Source organism: Heptranchias perlo, chromosome 35 (assembly GCF_035084215.1).
Source record: "Heptranchias perlo isolate sHepPer1 chromosome 35, sHepPer1.hap1, whole genome shotgun sequence".
Classification (NCBI taxonomy): domain Eukaryota; kingdom Metazoa; phylum Chordata; class Chondrichthyes; order Hexanchiformes; family Hexanchidae; genus Heptranchias; species Heptranchias perlo.
The window spans coordinates 20,050,417-20,066,462 of NC_090359.1; the positions used below are offsets into that span (position 1 = coordinate 20,050,417).

The window sequence follows — 16,046 nt, forward strand, 5'->3', positions numbered from 1 at the left end:
TTCCTCTGGTCGGGGGGAGTCCAGACCAAGGGGGCATAACCTTAAAATTAGAGCCAGGCCGTTCAGGGGTGACGTCAGGAAGCACTTCTTCACACAAAGGGGGGTGGAAATCTGGAACTCTCTCCCCCCAAAAAGGAGGCTGGGGGTCAATTGGAGCTCGCAAGACTGAGCTCGATAGATTTTTTTGTCGGGATATGGAGCAGAGGCGGGTAAATGGAGCCGAGGTAGGGGTCAGCCAGGATCTGATTGAATGGCGGAGCAGGCCCGAGGCCGCTGGAACGGCCTCCTCCTCCTGTTCCTGTGCAGGAGGTGACACGTGTGAGTGTGGTGTTGCTGTGGATTAGGTGAGGCTGAACCAGATAAGCATCACCTCAGCTGCCAGTCTGCTTCACTCAGTCGGACAGGTCTTAACAGCTTCTGAGTGGAATTTGCATAGGGCGAATTGGCTGTGCTGTGAAACGCTGAGACTGTACAGAGATTGCAAATGGGTGATTCTTGTAGGAGGGAATAAACCCTCCTCCCACATGAAGAGGGGAGGGAGGAGGCTCGCGTGGAGCATAAACGCCGGCATAGACCAGTTGGGCCGAATGGCCTGTTTCTGTTCTGCAGATTCTATGTAATTCTATGTAACACCTCTCCCTCTCCTCCTACCTCTTCTCTCACTCCCACTTCTCCCCCTCCTCTTACCTCTCCCTCCCCCCTCTCCTCTACCCCCTCCTCCCACTTCTCTTCTCCCTCCCTCTTGTTGGGGGGGGGAGTCCAGAACAAGGGGGCATAACCTTAAAATTAGAGCTTGGCCGTTCAGGGGTGATGTCAGGAAGCACTTCTTCACACAAAGGGGGGAGTGGAAATCTGGAACTCTCTCCCCCCAAAAAAGCTGTTGAGGCTGGGGGTCAATTGAAAATTTCAAGACTGAGATCGATCGATTTTCGTTGGGTGGGGGTATCGAGGGTCACGGGGCAAAGACGGGTAAATGGGGTTGAGGAACTGATCAACCATGATCTGATTGAATGGCGGAATAGCCTGCTCCTTTGTAACAGGATCGAGGGGCTGAATGGCCTCCTCCTGTTCCTATAACATATCAGAAAAAAAATTACTTCACAAAATTGTCTCCTGGGTGAAAACTGCCTTCCTGAAGTTTAACTTTGACCGATAGGAAATGTGGCAGCCAATTTGCGCACAGCAAGATCCCACAAACAGTTAATTTTTTTTAGTGATGTTGGTTGAGGGATAAATATTGGCCCCAGGACACCGGGGAGAACTCTTCTTCCAATAGTGGCCGTGGGATCTTTTTACATCCACCGGAGAGGGTAGTTTATCATCTCAGCCAAAAGACGGCACCTCCAACAATGCAGCACTCCCTCAGTACTGGCACTGGGAGCGTCAGCTTGGATTTTGTACTGCGAGTCTCTGGAGCGGGGCGCGAACCTTCGACCTTCTGACTCAGAGCACGAGAGTGCTACCCACTGAGCCAAGGCTGACACCTTTGGCCGATTGGCTGGGATAGCGGGACTTTATCCCAGCACGGGGTCAGTGACTACAGGACGAAGCTGGACTCCAGGGGCCGACCTGCTCTGTTTAGCTCTGTAGCTCTCACTGAGCGGAGCAGTTAATCACTGGGGGCACCGGGGTGGAGAAGCTGGGAGCAGGGCCGGCTCCTGCCTTAACAGCACAGCTATTGAAATTAGTCCTTTTCCCGTGGCAAGCTGGATCTAGCCTGAGGGAGGCTGGTGTCTGGTATCTGTCGGAGTCTCTCACTCGTGACGATCCTCCTATAGAGGGAAAAAGCAAATCACAAGCTCCTGTAACTCGCTCCAAGTGGCTGAGGGACTGTACCCGAGGAAGAATCAGTGCTTACAGAAGAGTTGGGGGGCAAATGTGGTAGCCAATTGTGCACAGCAAGATTCCACAAGCAGCAAACAAGACAAGTGACCAGTTTATCTGCTTGTGGTGGAGTCAATTGAGGGATGACCAGGACACCGGAGAGAACTCCCCGGCTCTTCTTCGAAATAGTGACCGTGGGATCTTTTTACGTCCGTCTGAGAGGGGCAGACGGGACCTCGGTTTAACGTCTCATCTGAAAGACGGCACCTCCGACAGTGCAGCACTCCCTCAGTGGCGGTACTGGGAGTGTCGGCCTGGATTTTGTGCTCTGAGTCTCTGGAGTGAGACTTGAACCCGTGACCTTCTGACTGAGAGGCAAGAGCGCCAGCAAGTTGAAAATTGGCCAGGGCCTGAGGTTGGGGGCGGTGGGGAGGGACCTGAGAGATTTGCAGGCTTCCTGGAGTCTGTCGCACATCACTCCAAAGCGCGGAGTTGGTGGGGGGGAAGAGGCGGGGACCTCTCATGCTTTGGTGGTGACACGAAACGTCTCAAAGAGGAAGCTGTGGTCGACAGAGAGACGGGAATCAGCTTCTGTGCTATTGGCGGAAATCGAGAAGGGGCCGCCAGCGACCTGAAAGGTCGTTCGGAGGTCACGGTTTCACCGGATGCAGCGACGCGCGCCGGCCGACAGGGCCTGTCGCTACCAGCCACGCTGCCGGTGGGCAAAGGGGTCATCGGCAACTGGATTTTTAAGGGCTAAGCCGATCTCACGTGGAGCTGCTTGCGATGTTGCGGCCCCAAAGTCGGAGCCCCTGGCCTGTCCCTTTAAGGCCGCCTGCCTGGTACTCTTCCCACCCCCCGCCCCCCCCGCAACCCGCACCCGATTGGCAGGTCCTGCGGGTCAGCTAGAGGCCAATTGCCGCGTTAAGTTTCTGCATGTTGACGGCTGCTTGTAAATTCCGGGCTCCTGCTCTTTGGGGAGAAGCCAGGTTATCAAGGTCAGAAAAAACCAGCAGGAAATGACTGCATCTCTTTTTTGTTTAAAAAATGCAAAAACGTTGTCATTTTGCTGGATGTGGAGCAGACACACCGCTTTTATGGCAATGACTACACCTCAAAAGTATTTCACGGGCTGCAAAGTGTTTTGGGACGTCCTGCTTAAGTTCTTTCCTTTCGTTACGGGCAAAGGGTTTTCTCAATGTGAATTCCAGTGCCAGGGTTCCAAACTGCTGCTTTAATTCACCAATACCACCCGCCTCACCCCTCACCCCCTCTTTCTTTCCCCTCCTGCTCGCTCGTGATTCGGGCAAGCTGTTCCCAGCATGCCGCTCAATCTACGTGGCGTTGAATTGTGGAGAGTGGCGCCCGCTGGGAGGGGGGAGCGGGAGCGGGAGGGGGGAGGGGGGAGCGGGAGCGGGAGGGGGGGAGGGAGCGGGATGGGGGGAGGGGAGCGGGAGCGGGATGGGGGGAGGGAGCGGGATGGGGGGAGGGGAGCGGGAGCGGGAGGGGGGAGGGGAGCGGGAGGGGGGAGGGGAGCGGGAGGGGAGAGGGGAGCGTGCTTTTCTGCTCAGGTCTCAGTGATGCTCTTTATTATCCCGGAGTCTAAACTGCACTGAACCGATCCACTTACTATGTCCCTCCTATCTCTGGAGTGGGGCTCGAACCCACGACCTCCTGACTCCGAGAGAGTGCGGCCCCCGGAACCATGGCTGACACCTCAGAGCAGGAGTAGAGGAGAGAAACTGAAAATGGATGTTCAGAGCTTAATGAAAAATATTTACCAGAAGAAGTAACAGAGGCAAATATTGTGGTCAGGCTGCTTGTCCAGGAAAGTTGGAGCCTTGGGGGGGATGTGCTCTGGTGGGTGAGAAGGCCTTTTTTCCTCCTAGGCTTTTCATGCATACTAGGCCTTGATGGTCTGGGGGGTCAAGGCTATCCATTGAATTCTCACGGTTCCAATTACTCCCCTGCTCTTCTTCGAAATAATGGCCGTGGGATCTTTTACATCCAGCTGAGAGGGGCAGACGGGGCCTCGGTTTAATGTCTCATCCAAAAGACGGCACCTCCGACAGTGCAGCACTCCCTCAGTGCTGGCACGGGGAGTGCCGGCCTGGATTATGGGCTCGAGTCTCTGGAGTGGGACTCGAACCCATGACCTTCTGACTCGAAGAGAGCTACCCACTGAGTCAGGGCTGCCACGGACTCGACTCACCCATTGAATCTCCTGAAGGAAAGTTCCGTATAAACACTCCACGATCCCCAAATATCAATCGGGCGGAGAACCATCCTCCCGCCTGCACCGGTCATCCCCGGCTCACTGCCCTCCAGACGCTCCTCTGCCTCACCCACACGGCCGAGTTAGCTGAGTTCAGCCAGTTTGGCGTGGGGTGAGGGGGTGGGGAGGCAGATCTACAGTTGGCCTCAGTGCCTTTGGGGACGAAAACCAAACCCAGCCACGGATTTCCGCTCCCACTCCCGATCACTATCTCTATTCACCAGCGAAAAGCGCATGTGGATTGGACTTGGCCGCGACGCTGCCCATAGTCGAATAGCCCACTCGCACTCGGTCTGAGCTCAGACTGGGGGGGGGCGACCGGTGACTGTGGAACCCAGATCACAGCGGGACTGAATTCCTTCAGGACAACAGAACATTTTTGACGGGGAAATAATTTTTTAATATACACATAACATATACACTGTATATAGAAACAAACAAAGAACCCAGAATTATAAAGCTGCACAGGGTGGAGACATTGCTGCTGAAACTGAAAGAAGGTATCGCCAACCAAAAAGCCCAGGTGTTGCCGATGAGCGACAGCTCAGGAATGCAACGGAGTCACACCCTCCTCTCCTTGGCAGCCGTGGCTCAGTCGGTAACACTCTCACCTCTGAGGCAGGTCTCCGAGGGGAGTATAGGGATGTACAGGCACTGACAGTTGCTGGGGAATGGGGGTCGTACAGGCGATGACCTTTGCTGGGTTATGGGGTTGTACGGGCGATGACGGTTGCCGGGGAACGGGGTTGTACAGGCGCTGACGGCTGCTGGGGAACGGGGCTGTACAGGCGCCGACAGCTGCCGGGGAACGGGGTTGTACAGGCGCTGACAGCTGCCGGGGAACGGGGCTGTACAGGCGCTGACGGTTGCTGTTTAACGGGGTTGTACAGGCGCTGACGGTTGCTGTTTAACGGGGTTGTACAGGCGCTGACAGCTGCCGGGGAACGGGGCTGTACAGGCACCGACAGCTGCCGGGGAACAGGGTTGTACAGGCGCCGACAGCTGCCGGGGAACGGGGTTGTACAGGCGCCGACAGCTGCCGGGGAACGGGGTTGTACAGGCGCTGACAGCTGCCGGGGAACGGGGTTGTACAGGCGCCGACAGCTGCCGGGGAACAGGGTTGTACAGGCGCCGACAGCTGCCGGGGAACAGGGTTGCACAGGCACTGACAGCTGCCGGGGAACGGGGTTGTACAGGCGCTGACAGCTGCCGGGGAACGGGGTTGTACAGGCGCTGACGGCTGCCGGGGAACGGGGTTGTACAGGCGCCGACAGCTGCCGGGGAACGGGGTTGTACAGGCGCCGACAGCTGCCGGGGAACGGGGTTGTACAGGCGCCGACAGCTGCCGGGGAACGGGGTTGTACAGGCGCCGACAGCTGCCGGGGAACACGTCCACAGTGACCCTTGCTGGGGCTCTGATCCATGGTCCTTGGATTTGGTTCCACAAGCCATCCGTGATTTAACCACCAGTGAGGAACCTCGTCTCACCAGTCCGGGCAGGATCTGCTTCCCCCTCTCTGCGCTGGAAGTACAGCCCTAGAACTTCCTGCTTTTGCCCAGGCTGCTCTCCATTCCCCATCCCAATTAAAACACAGAAATGCGGAACTGATGCCTATCAGCAGGCCCAGTCAGAATCTCTCCTGTGCTCGGCCAAAACACAATCTCGTATCACCTGCCTCAGGTCCCTGCTGCAAAGGGGAGTCTATAACGAGGGGGCATAGATTTAAGGTGAGAGGGGAGAGATACAAAAGGGTCCAGAGGGGCAATTTTTTCACTCAAAGGGTGGTGAGTGTCTGGAACGAGCTGCCAGAGGCAGTAGTAGAGGCGGGTACAATTTTGTCTTTTAAAAAGCATTTGGACAGTTACATGGGTAAGATGGGTGTAGAGGGATATGGGCCAAGTGCAGGCAATTGGGACCAGCTTAGTGGTATAAACTGGGCGACATGGACATGTTGGGCCGAAGGGCCTGTTTCCATGTTGTAACTTCTATGATTCTATGATTCTATGATCACAGTCACTACCTTGTACGACAAGCACACCTCAAAGTCTCAACCCCAATCTCGGAGTTCAGATCTCTGGTAAAATCGTCAGAACAGTGGAGAGGGCTTCAGAAAACACAGGCACTAGAGGGTGCCAAAATAATCTCAACTCGTCCGTAAACTCTGGAATTCACTCCCTAAACCTCTCCCGTCTCTCTCGCCCTTTGAGGACGCCTCAAAAGAACCTGCCTCTTTGACCAAGCTTTTGGTCTTGATATCTCCTTATTTGGATAAGTATCAAATTTTTGTCTGCTTCCACTCCCCATTTAAGGGGAAGTGAGATAAACACGAGGGAGAGAAGAATAGAAGGTTGTTGTGATAGGGTTTGATGAAGTAGGAGTGGGGAACAGGCTCGTGTGGAGCATAAACACCGGCATAGCCCAGTTGGGCCGAATGGCCTGAGTCTGTGCTGTAAAATTCGATGTAATATAATAACTGGAAATATACAGCAGGTCCATCGGCAGGTATAAACCAGTAAAGCTCGGTTAATGATCCAGGTGTAGCCCCTTTTCCTCTTTCACCTGCTGACGGACCTGTGGTGCGTTTTTTTAAATTTAAAATTTCCAACTTCTTTTTATCACTGATGCACCGGCATCATCCGGGCTGGGTGATGAGGGCAAATTTTGAAGTTTCTCTCTGTACCTCTTCCCGCTCTCAATGCACAGGACAGGTTGCACGGACTCGGCTTGTATTCCCTGGAATATAGAAGATTGAGGGGTGATCTAATCGAGGTGTTTAAGATGATTAAAGGATTTGATAGGGTCGATAGAGAGAAACTATTTCCTCTGGTGGGGGGAGTCCAGAACAAGGGGGCATAACCTTAAAATTAGCGCCAGGCCGTTCAGGGGTGATGTCAGGAAGCACTTCTTCACACAAAGGGGAGTGGGAATCTGGAACTCTCTCCCCCCAAAAAAGGCTGTTGAGGCTGGGGGTCAATTGAAAATTTCAAAATTGAGATCGATAGATTTTTGTTGGGTGAGGGTATTAAGGGTTAGGGAACCAAGGCGGGGAGATGGAGTTAAGATACAGATCAGCCATGATCTGACTGAATGGCGGAACAGGCTCGAGGGACTGAATGGCCTCCTCCTATGTTCCAGTGTGGGGAAGGGGCCGAACGGCCTCCTCCCGTGTTCCGGCGTTGGGGAAGGGGCCGAACGGCCTCCTCCCGTGTTCCGGCGTTGGGGAAGGGGCCGAACGGCCTCCTCCCGTGTTCCGGCGTTGGGGAAGGGGCCGAACGGCCTCCTCCCGTGTTCCGGCGTTGGGGAAGGGGCCGAACGGCCTCCTCCCGTGTTCCGGCGTTGGGGAAGGGGCCGAACGGCCTCCTCCCGTGTTCCGGCGTTGGGGAAGGGGCCGAACGGCCTCCTCCCGTGTTCCGGCGTTGGGGAAGGGGCCGAACGGCCTCCTCCCGTGTTCCGGCGTTGGGGAAGGGGCCGAACGGCCTCCTCCCGTGTTCCGGCGTTGGGGAAGGGGCCGAACGGCCTCCTCCCGTGTTCCGGCGTTGGGGAAGGGGCCGAACGGCCTCCTCCCGTGTTCCGGCGTTGGGGAAGGGGCCGAACGGCCTCCTCCCGTGTTCCGGCGTTGGGGAAGGGGCCGAACGGCCTCCTCCCGTGTTCCGGCGTTGGGGAAGGGGCCGAACGGCCTCCTCCCGTGTTCCGGCGTTGGGGAAGGGGCCGAACGGCCTCCTCCCGTGTTCCGGCGTTGGGGAAGGGGCCGAACGGCCTCCTCCCGTGTTCCGGCGTTGGGGAAGGGGCCGAACGGCCTCCTCCCGTGTTCCGGCGTTGGGGAAGGGGCCGAACGGCCTCCTCCCGTGTTCCGGCGTTGGGGAAGGGGCCGAACGGCCTCCTCCCGTGTTCCGGCGTTGGGGAAGGGGCCGAACGGCCTCCTCCCGTGTTCCGGCGTTGGGGAAGGGGCCGAACGGCCTCCTCCCGTGTTCCGGCGTTGGGGAAGGGGCCGAACGGCCTCCTCCCGTGTTCCGGCGTTGGGGAAGGGGCCGAACGGCCTCCTCCCGTGTTCCGGCGTGGGGAAGGGGCCGAACGGCCTCCTCCCGTGTTCCGGCGTGGGGAAGGGGCCGAACGGCCTCCTCCCGTGTTCCAGCGTGGGGAAGGGGCCGAACGGCCTCCTCCCGTGTTCCAGTGTGGGGAAGGGGCTGATATTGTTAAATGCGACAATCTCTTGGGTCTAAAAAACACTCACGAGGAAACAGGAAGCGACATTCAGTTTCTGCACCGAATTCTGAGACCGTGCAAAATGCTGCATCGTCGCAACACCTGCTGTTAGCACCGTCTCCGTCCCGCCTCTCGACCCCTCCCCGTCCCGCCTCTCAACCCTCAGACCCCTCCCCGTCCCGCCTCTCAACCCTCAGACCCCTCCCCGTCCCGCCTCTCGACCCTCAGACCCCTCCCCGTCCTGCCTCTCGACCCTCAGACCCCTCCCCGTCCTGCCTCTCGACCCCTCCCCGTCCCGCCTCTCGACCCCTCCCCGTCCCGCCTCTCGACCCTCAGACCCCTCCCCGTCCCGCCTCTCGACCCTCAGACCCCTCCCCGTCCTGCCTCTCGACCCTCAGACCCCTCCCCGTCCCGCCTCTCGACCCTCAGACCCCTCCCCGTCCCGCCTCTCGACCCTCAGACCCCTCCCCGTCCCGCCTCTCGACCCTCAGACCCCTCCCCGTCCCGCCTCTCGACCCTCAGACCCCTCCCCGTCCCGCCGCTCGACCCTCAGACCCCTCGCCTCCCCGCCACTCGACCCACAAACCCCTCCCCACCACTCGACCCTCAAACCCCTCCCCGTCCCGCCTCTCGACCCCTCCCCGTCCCGCCGCTCGACCCTCAAACCCCTCCCCTCCCCGCCACTCGACCCACAAACCCCTCCCCGTCCCGCCACTCGACCCTCAAACCTCGATCCACCCTTAGTCCCACAAACCCCCCACTCCCCCCGAGCCGTAAACATCGGGTACAACAAAAGGAACAGCTTGAATTTATATCGAGTTTTTCAGGGCCTCAGGACGCCCCACAGCGTTTTACAGCCAACGAGGTACTTTTTAAAGTGTAGTCAATGTTGTAGTGTAGGGAAACGCAGCAGCCAATTTGCGCACAGCAAGATCCCACAGACAGCAATGTGATAATGTGATGTTTGTTCTGGGGTAAATATTGGCCCCAGGACATCGGGGAGAACTCCCCGTTGCTCTTCTTCGAAATAGTGGCCGTGGGATCTTTTAACATCCACCCGAGAGGGGCAGACGGGACCTCGGTTTAACGTCTCGTCCGAAAGACGGCATCTCCGACCGTGCAGCGTTCCCCTCAGTACTGCACTGGGAGTGACTGCACTACGGAAAAAAATACTTAATTGGCTGTAAAGCGCTTTGGGACGTCCTGAGGTGGTGAAAGACGCTGTAGACGAGCTCTTTCTTCTCCAGTGAGCCACTGTGGAGAACTCCGGTGTGCCTTGTACAAATTGTGGTGTGATGCAGGTGGGTGGGGGGGCGGAATAAAGGACGTACCCCTTAGTTTGACACCAACAGGGCACCGTCTGACGAACAAAGCACAAGGGCGGCAATTTCAAACGTGTAACAAAAAAAAACTTTAATGAAAAACCATTCTTCAAAATATTCTTTTAAAACAAAGGATATTAAGTAATAATAGATGTCAGCTGAAACAGATTATTATGCAGACATAATTTAAAGTATACTTTGCTTTTCTCGTTTCCTTTTAAAGCGGTCTCGCCCCTACGACTGCTCGCAGTGCTGGCGCTGAGTGGGTTAATGCCGCACTTCCAGGACAGGACTGAGGAGTTCCCGGGATCGCTGGACGGGAGTCACGTGTACAAACCATATAGCACAAAGGTCAGGTCAGCTCCCCCCCCACCTCCCTGCACTCAGCAACACTGCTGGAATAAACTTCTCTCTTCGGCCCCCCCCTCCCCACCCCAAATTTTAGCCCCTTGTGGTACAGTTTTAATGGCCCTTTGCCCCCAGGCCCAGAGCACGAGCTTAGGGAGTGAGCGTAGGGAGGCTATTCAACTGTGGGAGCATCACAACGGGGGTGGGGATCCGGTCTTCGCTCCCGAAGCCGAGCGGGGGGGCGGGGGTCACTGGCTAGCTATCAGGAGTGGGAACCCTGACCGATATCCCCCCCTCTCCCTGGCCCAGGGGCACCGAGGACGATTGCAGCTTCCAATTGCTGCCCCCCCCCCCCCCCCGACCCCCACCAGCCGATCGTGCCCGCAGCGGGAGGGCGACCTGGGGGCACCGACAGGTCTGTGCGGCTTTCCCGCCACCGCAGGGCAGGGCGCTCCCCCGGCTCAGTATCCGGGCCCACGGGAACGTAGCACAATCCTAACGGCTGCCGGCACTGGTAAATTCAGACCGTGCCTTTCAACAGTGACTGCAGGGGAGGGGAAGGGAGAAATCCGGGGGGGGGGGGGGGGGGGGGAAAGAGAGAGAAATCCCTTTTAAGATTTACAGCGTGAAGTAATGTCTTTATAAAGCATTGGGATCGCTTCCTGTAGGTTTGGATAGATTCTTCCTGTTCCTGGAGTACAGGAAAACCGGGCTGGTTCCCTCAGGACTGAGCGTCCCTTCCTCTCCGCTCTTGTTTCCCCGTTACTCCCGGGCACAGGGGCAACAGCAGCTCTGCCTATACCCCGACAGTCTCTCCGCTCCCCGGCAGGTGATGCCTCACACGATGTCGGGCGAGGGGGCAGGTTTACAAGGGAGGGCCTGCGGAAATTGCCAATAGTAAACTTAAAATTCCAACGCTGAACGCTCCCCCCTTTGAACGCAAACATTAAATAAAAGCAAATTTAAAAACAAGACACCCACAGCAAGTAGTCAGTCAGCATGTGAAAGAGAAAACACTGTACCGGGTCAGGTTGATTCTGATCAAAACCCGCTCCGGAAAATAATAACTTCTTTCCCTTTCTCACGATGCTGACTGACCCCTTGGCGCATTTCCAAGTACTCTCCATTTTAATTTCTGATTTCCCCACGTTTCCCGGTTTATCTTTTTAATCTGAACGTTAAAGAAACTTGTAATTTAAAAGATGAGTAGGCCGCAAATGAAGCCTAACTAAAGCCCAGGCAACTGGAAAAAAAATGACCAGAAATGCCAACCGTTAGTGTTTTCCAGTAGCAGGGCCCTTTTCTTCTTCTTAAAACAACTATATACTGTGGTTTCTTTTAAAGAAACAAAAAGAAAAACAACTTAGTTTACCATGTTGGGATAGCCTAGCAGTTTGGTGCCTTGTTTCCAAAATGGATGCCCTGATTCTAAAATGGCTGCCCTAGAGATACAGGTCAATGAAATCAAGTCCTAAAAGAAGCACAAAAATATTTTTAAAAAAAAATGACACACCAGTCTGATAGAGCTAGGCGTGGAATCAAACCAAATTATCATGAAAGACAGCTCCTTCAAACGGGAGGAGAACGGGGGCCATGTTAGTACCGGTGTGGGTGTCACCCAGCACGGTTCAAGAGGTGGAACGCCCTTTAGAGCTGCAGCAGCTCACAACTGTTGCAAGATTAATGCTCCCCCCACCCCCCCCAGACAGGTAGTACCTAGAGAAACCAATCTACAACAAGCCTCCAAAGAGGCCTCCGTGTGCTGCAAAGACCAGCACATCACCACATTCTGGGCTGCGGTGCACAGAATCTCTCTCTCTGCCACCCCCGACAACGTACATGGTTACGGTTCCACGGCAGCCTTCCCGTTACTTCAACCGTTCATGCCCTATGAGGATCGGTGGGCAATTCGACCACAGGCTGCTTCGCATCAGAGCCCGAACTTGTCCGAGGAGGAGAAGTTGAGGCTGCGCGGCGATGCCGCCTGTGGTTGAATAGCCCACAATGCGTATTTTCCGGCTGAGCGGCAACGTTGGTCGCTGGCTGTCCCCCCCCCCCCCCACCACCCCCCTTCCCTCCGAGTCCCCGAGACCAATTTGGAACTCCCTCCCTGACGTGCCGGCCTGAGATCGGCGAACTCAGCACAAGGGGCTTATTCTGGTCTGTATAGCTCGTCGACACACCACTAACGAACAGGGTTGGCTCACTTAGCTTCTGCCTGATTCGATTTCATAACCGTTCGGGAGGGATGTGTGGGGGGGTGGAAGGAGAGGAATCAGTCACAGAAGAAAATGGCGTTTGCAGCATTTTCTAAATCTATGATCAGCCAGGACCACCAACGCATCAACACGACAAACGGGTCACCAGCGCTTTGAATCCTAACAGTGCCATCTCTGGGAGTTTGGAGGGGGAGGGGGGGGGGGGTTAGAGGAGTAGCTAATGCACCATTTACCCACCTGTGCGAGGAGTAAACCCCCCACCCCCTCCTTTCCCCCACACACACGCACACTCGCAGGGGCGTTAAACACACTCGAAGGATATCTTTACTCGTGTGTTTCCTCGCTCAAAAACAAAACATATTAACACGACAGGCTTGGAGGGCGGGGGTCAGTCGTCTATGCAGATTATTTCCCCGCTCCTCTCTCCTTTCATTTCCAAGCTCACTCCATCCTTGCCGCTCTCCTTCTTCTCTGTGGAAGGGCCGTTGGAAGCTGATAAAAAAAAAAAGGGGGAGGAAGATAAAGAGAGAGAGATCATTCGAGATGTAACGAGTCACGTCCTGTTGTCAGCACATTTTCAGAAGAGCTGGCAATCTCTCCCGCAGGTACTTTCCAGTTAAGGACCCAGTTACCCTCTTCCGTCTCCCAGATCCTTATTTCAAGGCCTGCTGCTAAAAAATAAAAACTTTGTACCGCACTCAGTTCTGGGCACCGCACCTCAGGAAGGATATATTGGCCTTGGAGGGGGTGCAGTGCAGATTCACCAGAATGATCCCGGGGCTTAGAGGGTCAAATTACGAGGACAGGTTGTATGGATTAGACTTGTATTCCCGTGAATTTAGAAGATTAAGGGGTGATCTAATCGAGGTGTTTAAGATGATTAAAGGATTTGATAGGGTCGATAGAGAGAAACTATTTCCTCTGGTGGGGGGAGTCCAGAACAAGGGGGCATAACCTTAAAATTAGAGCCAGGCCGTTCAGGGGTGATGTCAGGAAGCACTTCTTCACACAAAGGGGAGTGGAAATCTGGAACTCTCTCCCCCCAAAAAAAGATGTTGAGGCTGGGGGTCAACTGATAATTTCAAAACTGAGATCGATAGATTTTTGTTGAGTGAGGGTATTAAGGGTTAGGGAACCAAGGCGGGGAGATGGAGTTAAGATACAGATCACCCCATGATCTAATTGAATGGTAGGACAGGCTCGAGGGGCTGAATGGCCTCCTCCTGTTCCTGTGATGGGCCCACTGGCAGCAAGGCCACATTTACTGCCCATCCCCTAGTTGCCTCGAGATACGATGACTGGGTCATTCACAACTGAGGTGGCTTCGTTTCAGAGAGGCACAGAGAGTCTTAGCATGCAGTGACAGGACTGTGGTCAGACCGGGTCGAGCCTGGCGGTTACCCATCCCTGGTGATGCTGACTCGTATTGGGTGGGGTGGGGAACAGCCAGGTGGCCTGCCGAGCGAGCGATCGTAGGTCATTCAACCGCGGGGGGAGCGCACGGCTGAACCTGGGGGCCCTCGGCTTTCAAAACATACCGACGAGAGGGAGTGGAGGCTGCCGTACGTCTGCGCTGGGGGGGGGGTTACAGACTGGGGGGAGGGGGGCTAGAGCCTGTGGAGGGTATCGCAGCCCTTAACTGCCATTGATGAAAGCCCAGCTGGGATTATTCTTTTGCAGACTGTGAAAATAAGGAGGTGGAAGACATTAGATGAATAAACGCTTAGACTGAAGGCACCATGCCCCCCTCCCTTGTTAACACAGATGACAAATGGTGCGAGATGAATGGTAAAGACACCACCATAGCAAGCAGCTTAAAGACATGCTGATGCACTGAATCAGCTGGAACTCTGCGATGAAACAGGTACAAATGTCAAACCGCCTCAGCAATAGAATTACATAGAATGTTCGGCACAGGAACAGGCCATTCGGCCCAACTGGTCTATCCCAGTCTTTATGCTCCACACGAGCCTCCTCCCTCCCTACTTCATCTCACCCTATCAGCAAATCCTTCTATTCCTTTCTCCCTCATGTGTTTATCTCACTTCCCCTTAAATGTATCTCCACTGTTCGTCTCAACTACTCCTTGTGGGAGCGAGTTCCACATTCTCACCACTCTCTGGGTAAAGAAGTTTCTCCTGAATTCCCGATTTGGATTTATTAGTGATTATCTTATATTTACAGCCCCTAATTCTGGTCTCCCCCACAAGTGTAAACATCTTCTCTACGTCTACCCTATCAAACCCCTTCACAATCTTAAAGACCTCGATCAGGTCACCCCTCAGCCTTCTCTTTTCTAGAGAAAAGAGCCCCGGCCTGTTCAATCTTTCTAGCCAGGTATAATCTCTCAGTTCTGGTACCTTCCTAGTTAATCTTTTTTGCACCTTCTCCAGCGCCTCTATATCCTTTGTAGAATATGGAGACCAGAACTGTGCTCAGTCCTCCGCGTTGCCTAACCAAGGTTCGATGCAAGTTTAACGTAACTTCTCTGCTTTTCAATTCTATCCCTCTAGAAACGAGCCCCAGTGCTTGGTTTGCTTTTTTAAAAAATGACCCTGTCGCTATTTGCAATGATTTGTGAATCTTAGCACTTTAGATCCCTCTGCTCCTCTACCCCATTTAGACTCTGATTTCCAAGCAGTGTGTGGGCTCCTTATTCCTCTGACCAAAATGTACCACCTCACACTTATCTATACTGAAATTCATTTGCCAATTACACGCCCGTTCTGTAAATTTATTAACGTCCTCTTGTACTTTGTCGTCGTCCTCCTCTTGTACTTTGTCGTCGTCCTCCTCGCGATCTAACCCCACCCGTTATTACACCACCCGTTGGCAAAGTGGGTCCACCCTGGTAGGTGCTACGCTGGTTTCAGGGAGTGGGACGGGGGGCAGGGGCAGGGGCACACCTGTCCGGCAGGTGCCACTGAACTAAACAGACATCAGCCCCGCACATCGGGAGTTTCAGAACCGGAGGCTAACCGGTGCCAGCCTCGTCAGCACTCTGCATTTGCGAGCGGTGTGGGAGACAAACTGAGGGACAAGCCTCCCCACTCCCACCCTCGCACGTGCCTGCCCACCCTCGCACCCGCCCTTAATGTGTGTTTCTCTTTGAAGTATCCTGTATAAAGGGCATTCATTTCCTGCTGGTGTGTGAGCTATGTACACAACACCGGCTGACAGCTGGCTGACTGTTACTGAGATGTTTGTCTGCCCTCACTGCATTAATTCCGCACCTACTCCTCCCGAGGGGACTGATTCTTGGGTCGGCGCCAATACCCCAACAGGTGGCCATCCACCCTGTGCAGTGCATCAGCAGGCTATTTGACCATGAAATGACGGCCCACGCCCATCCTTAGGCAGGAACCCTGTCTGATCTCCCCCTCCCCAGCACCCTGGGGCTCTGAGGCTAACTGTAGCAACCCAGGTGAGATCTGATAGCCCACCACAGACTGGGAGGCTCATTCTGGGGCTCCCTCCTACTCCACACAGCTCAGGAGACACTGGAGGTAGAGTTTATCAGCTCACAGTCAGGGGGATTCCAGACCAGGTTTTCCAAGTGGTTTAACGAGAAATCGCAGCACCCGTTTAACCCATAGCTCAGAGTTTTATGATCTGTGGGTTTTGATGCGCACACACATAATTGTATCACTTAACCGGTACAGAAGTCACCGGATGTAATGTTTACATCGCTATAACCCGCACACTCCTATTGTGAACCCGTCATCTGTCGATACTTGACGCACTGACACCTCACCAGTGTGGCAGTTACCCACACGGCAGGTCCAATATATAATCACACAGCACACAAGGAGGCCATTCGGCCCATTGTGCCTGTGCTGGCTCTTTGAAAGAGC

General features: G+C 54.9%; 1 protein-coding gene across 10 annotated transcripts in view; it reads right to left on the reverse strand.

The window, feature by feature from the left end:
- Positions 1-9,690: 9,690 nt before the first annotated feature.
- chd3 (chromodomain helicase DNA binding protein 3) overlaps positions 9,691-16,046 on the reverse strand; it is a 110,399-nt gene continuing 104,043 nt past the window's right edge. For all 10 annotated transcript variants that reach the window (XM_067972027.1, XM_067972028.1, XM_067972029.1 and 7 more), the window contains one exon: positions 9,691-12,684. In XM_067972027.1, coding sequence (XP_067828128.1) covers positions 12,581-12,684 — 104 coding nt within the window. In that variant the 3' untranslated portion in view covers positions 9,691-12,580. The remainder of the gene's footprint in view (positions 12,685-16,046) is intronic.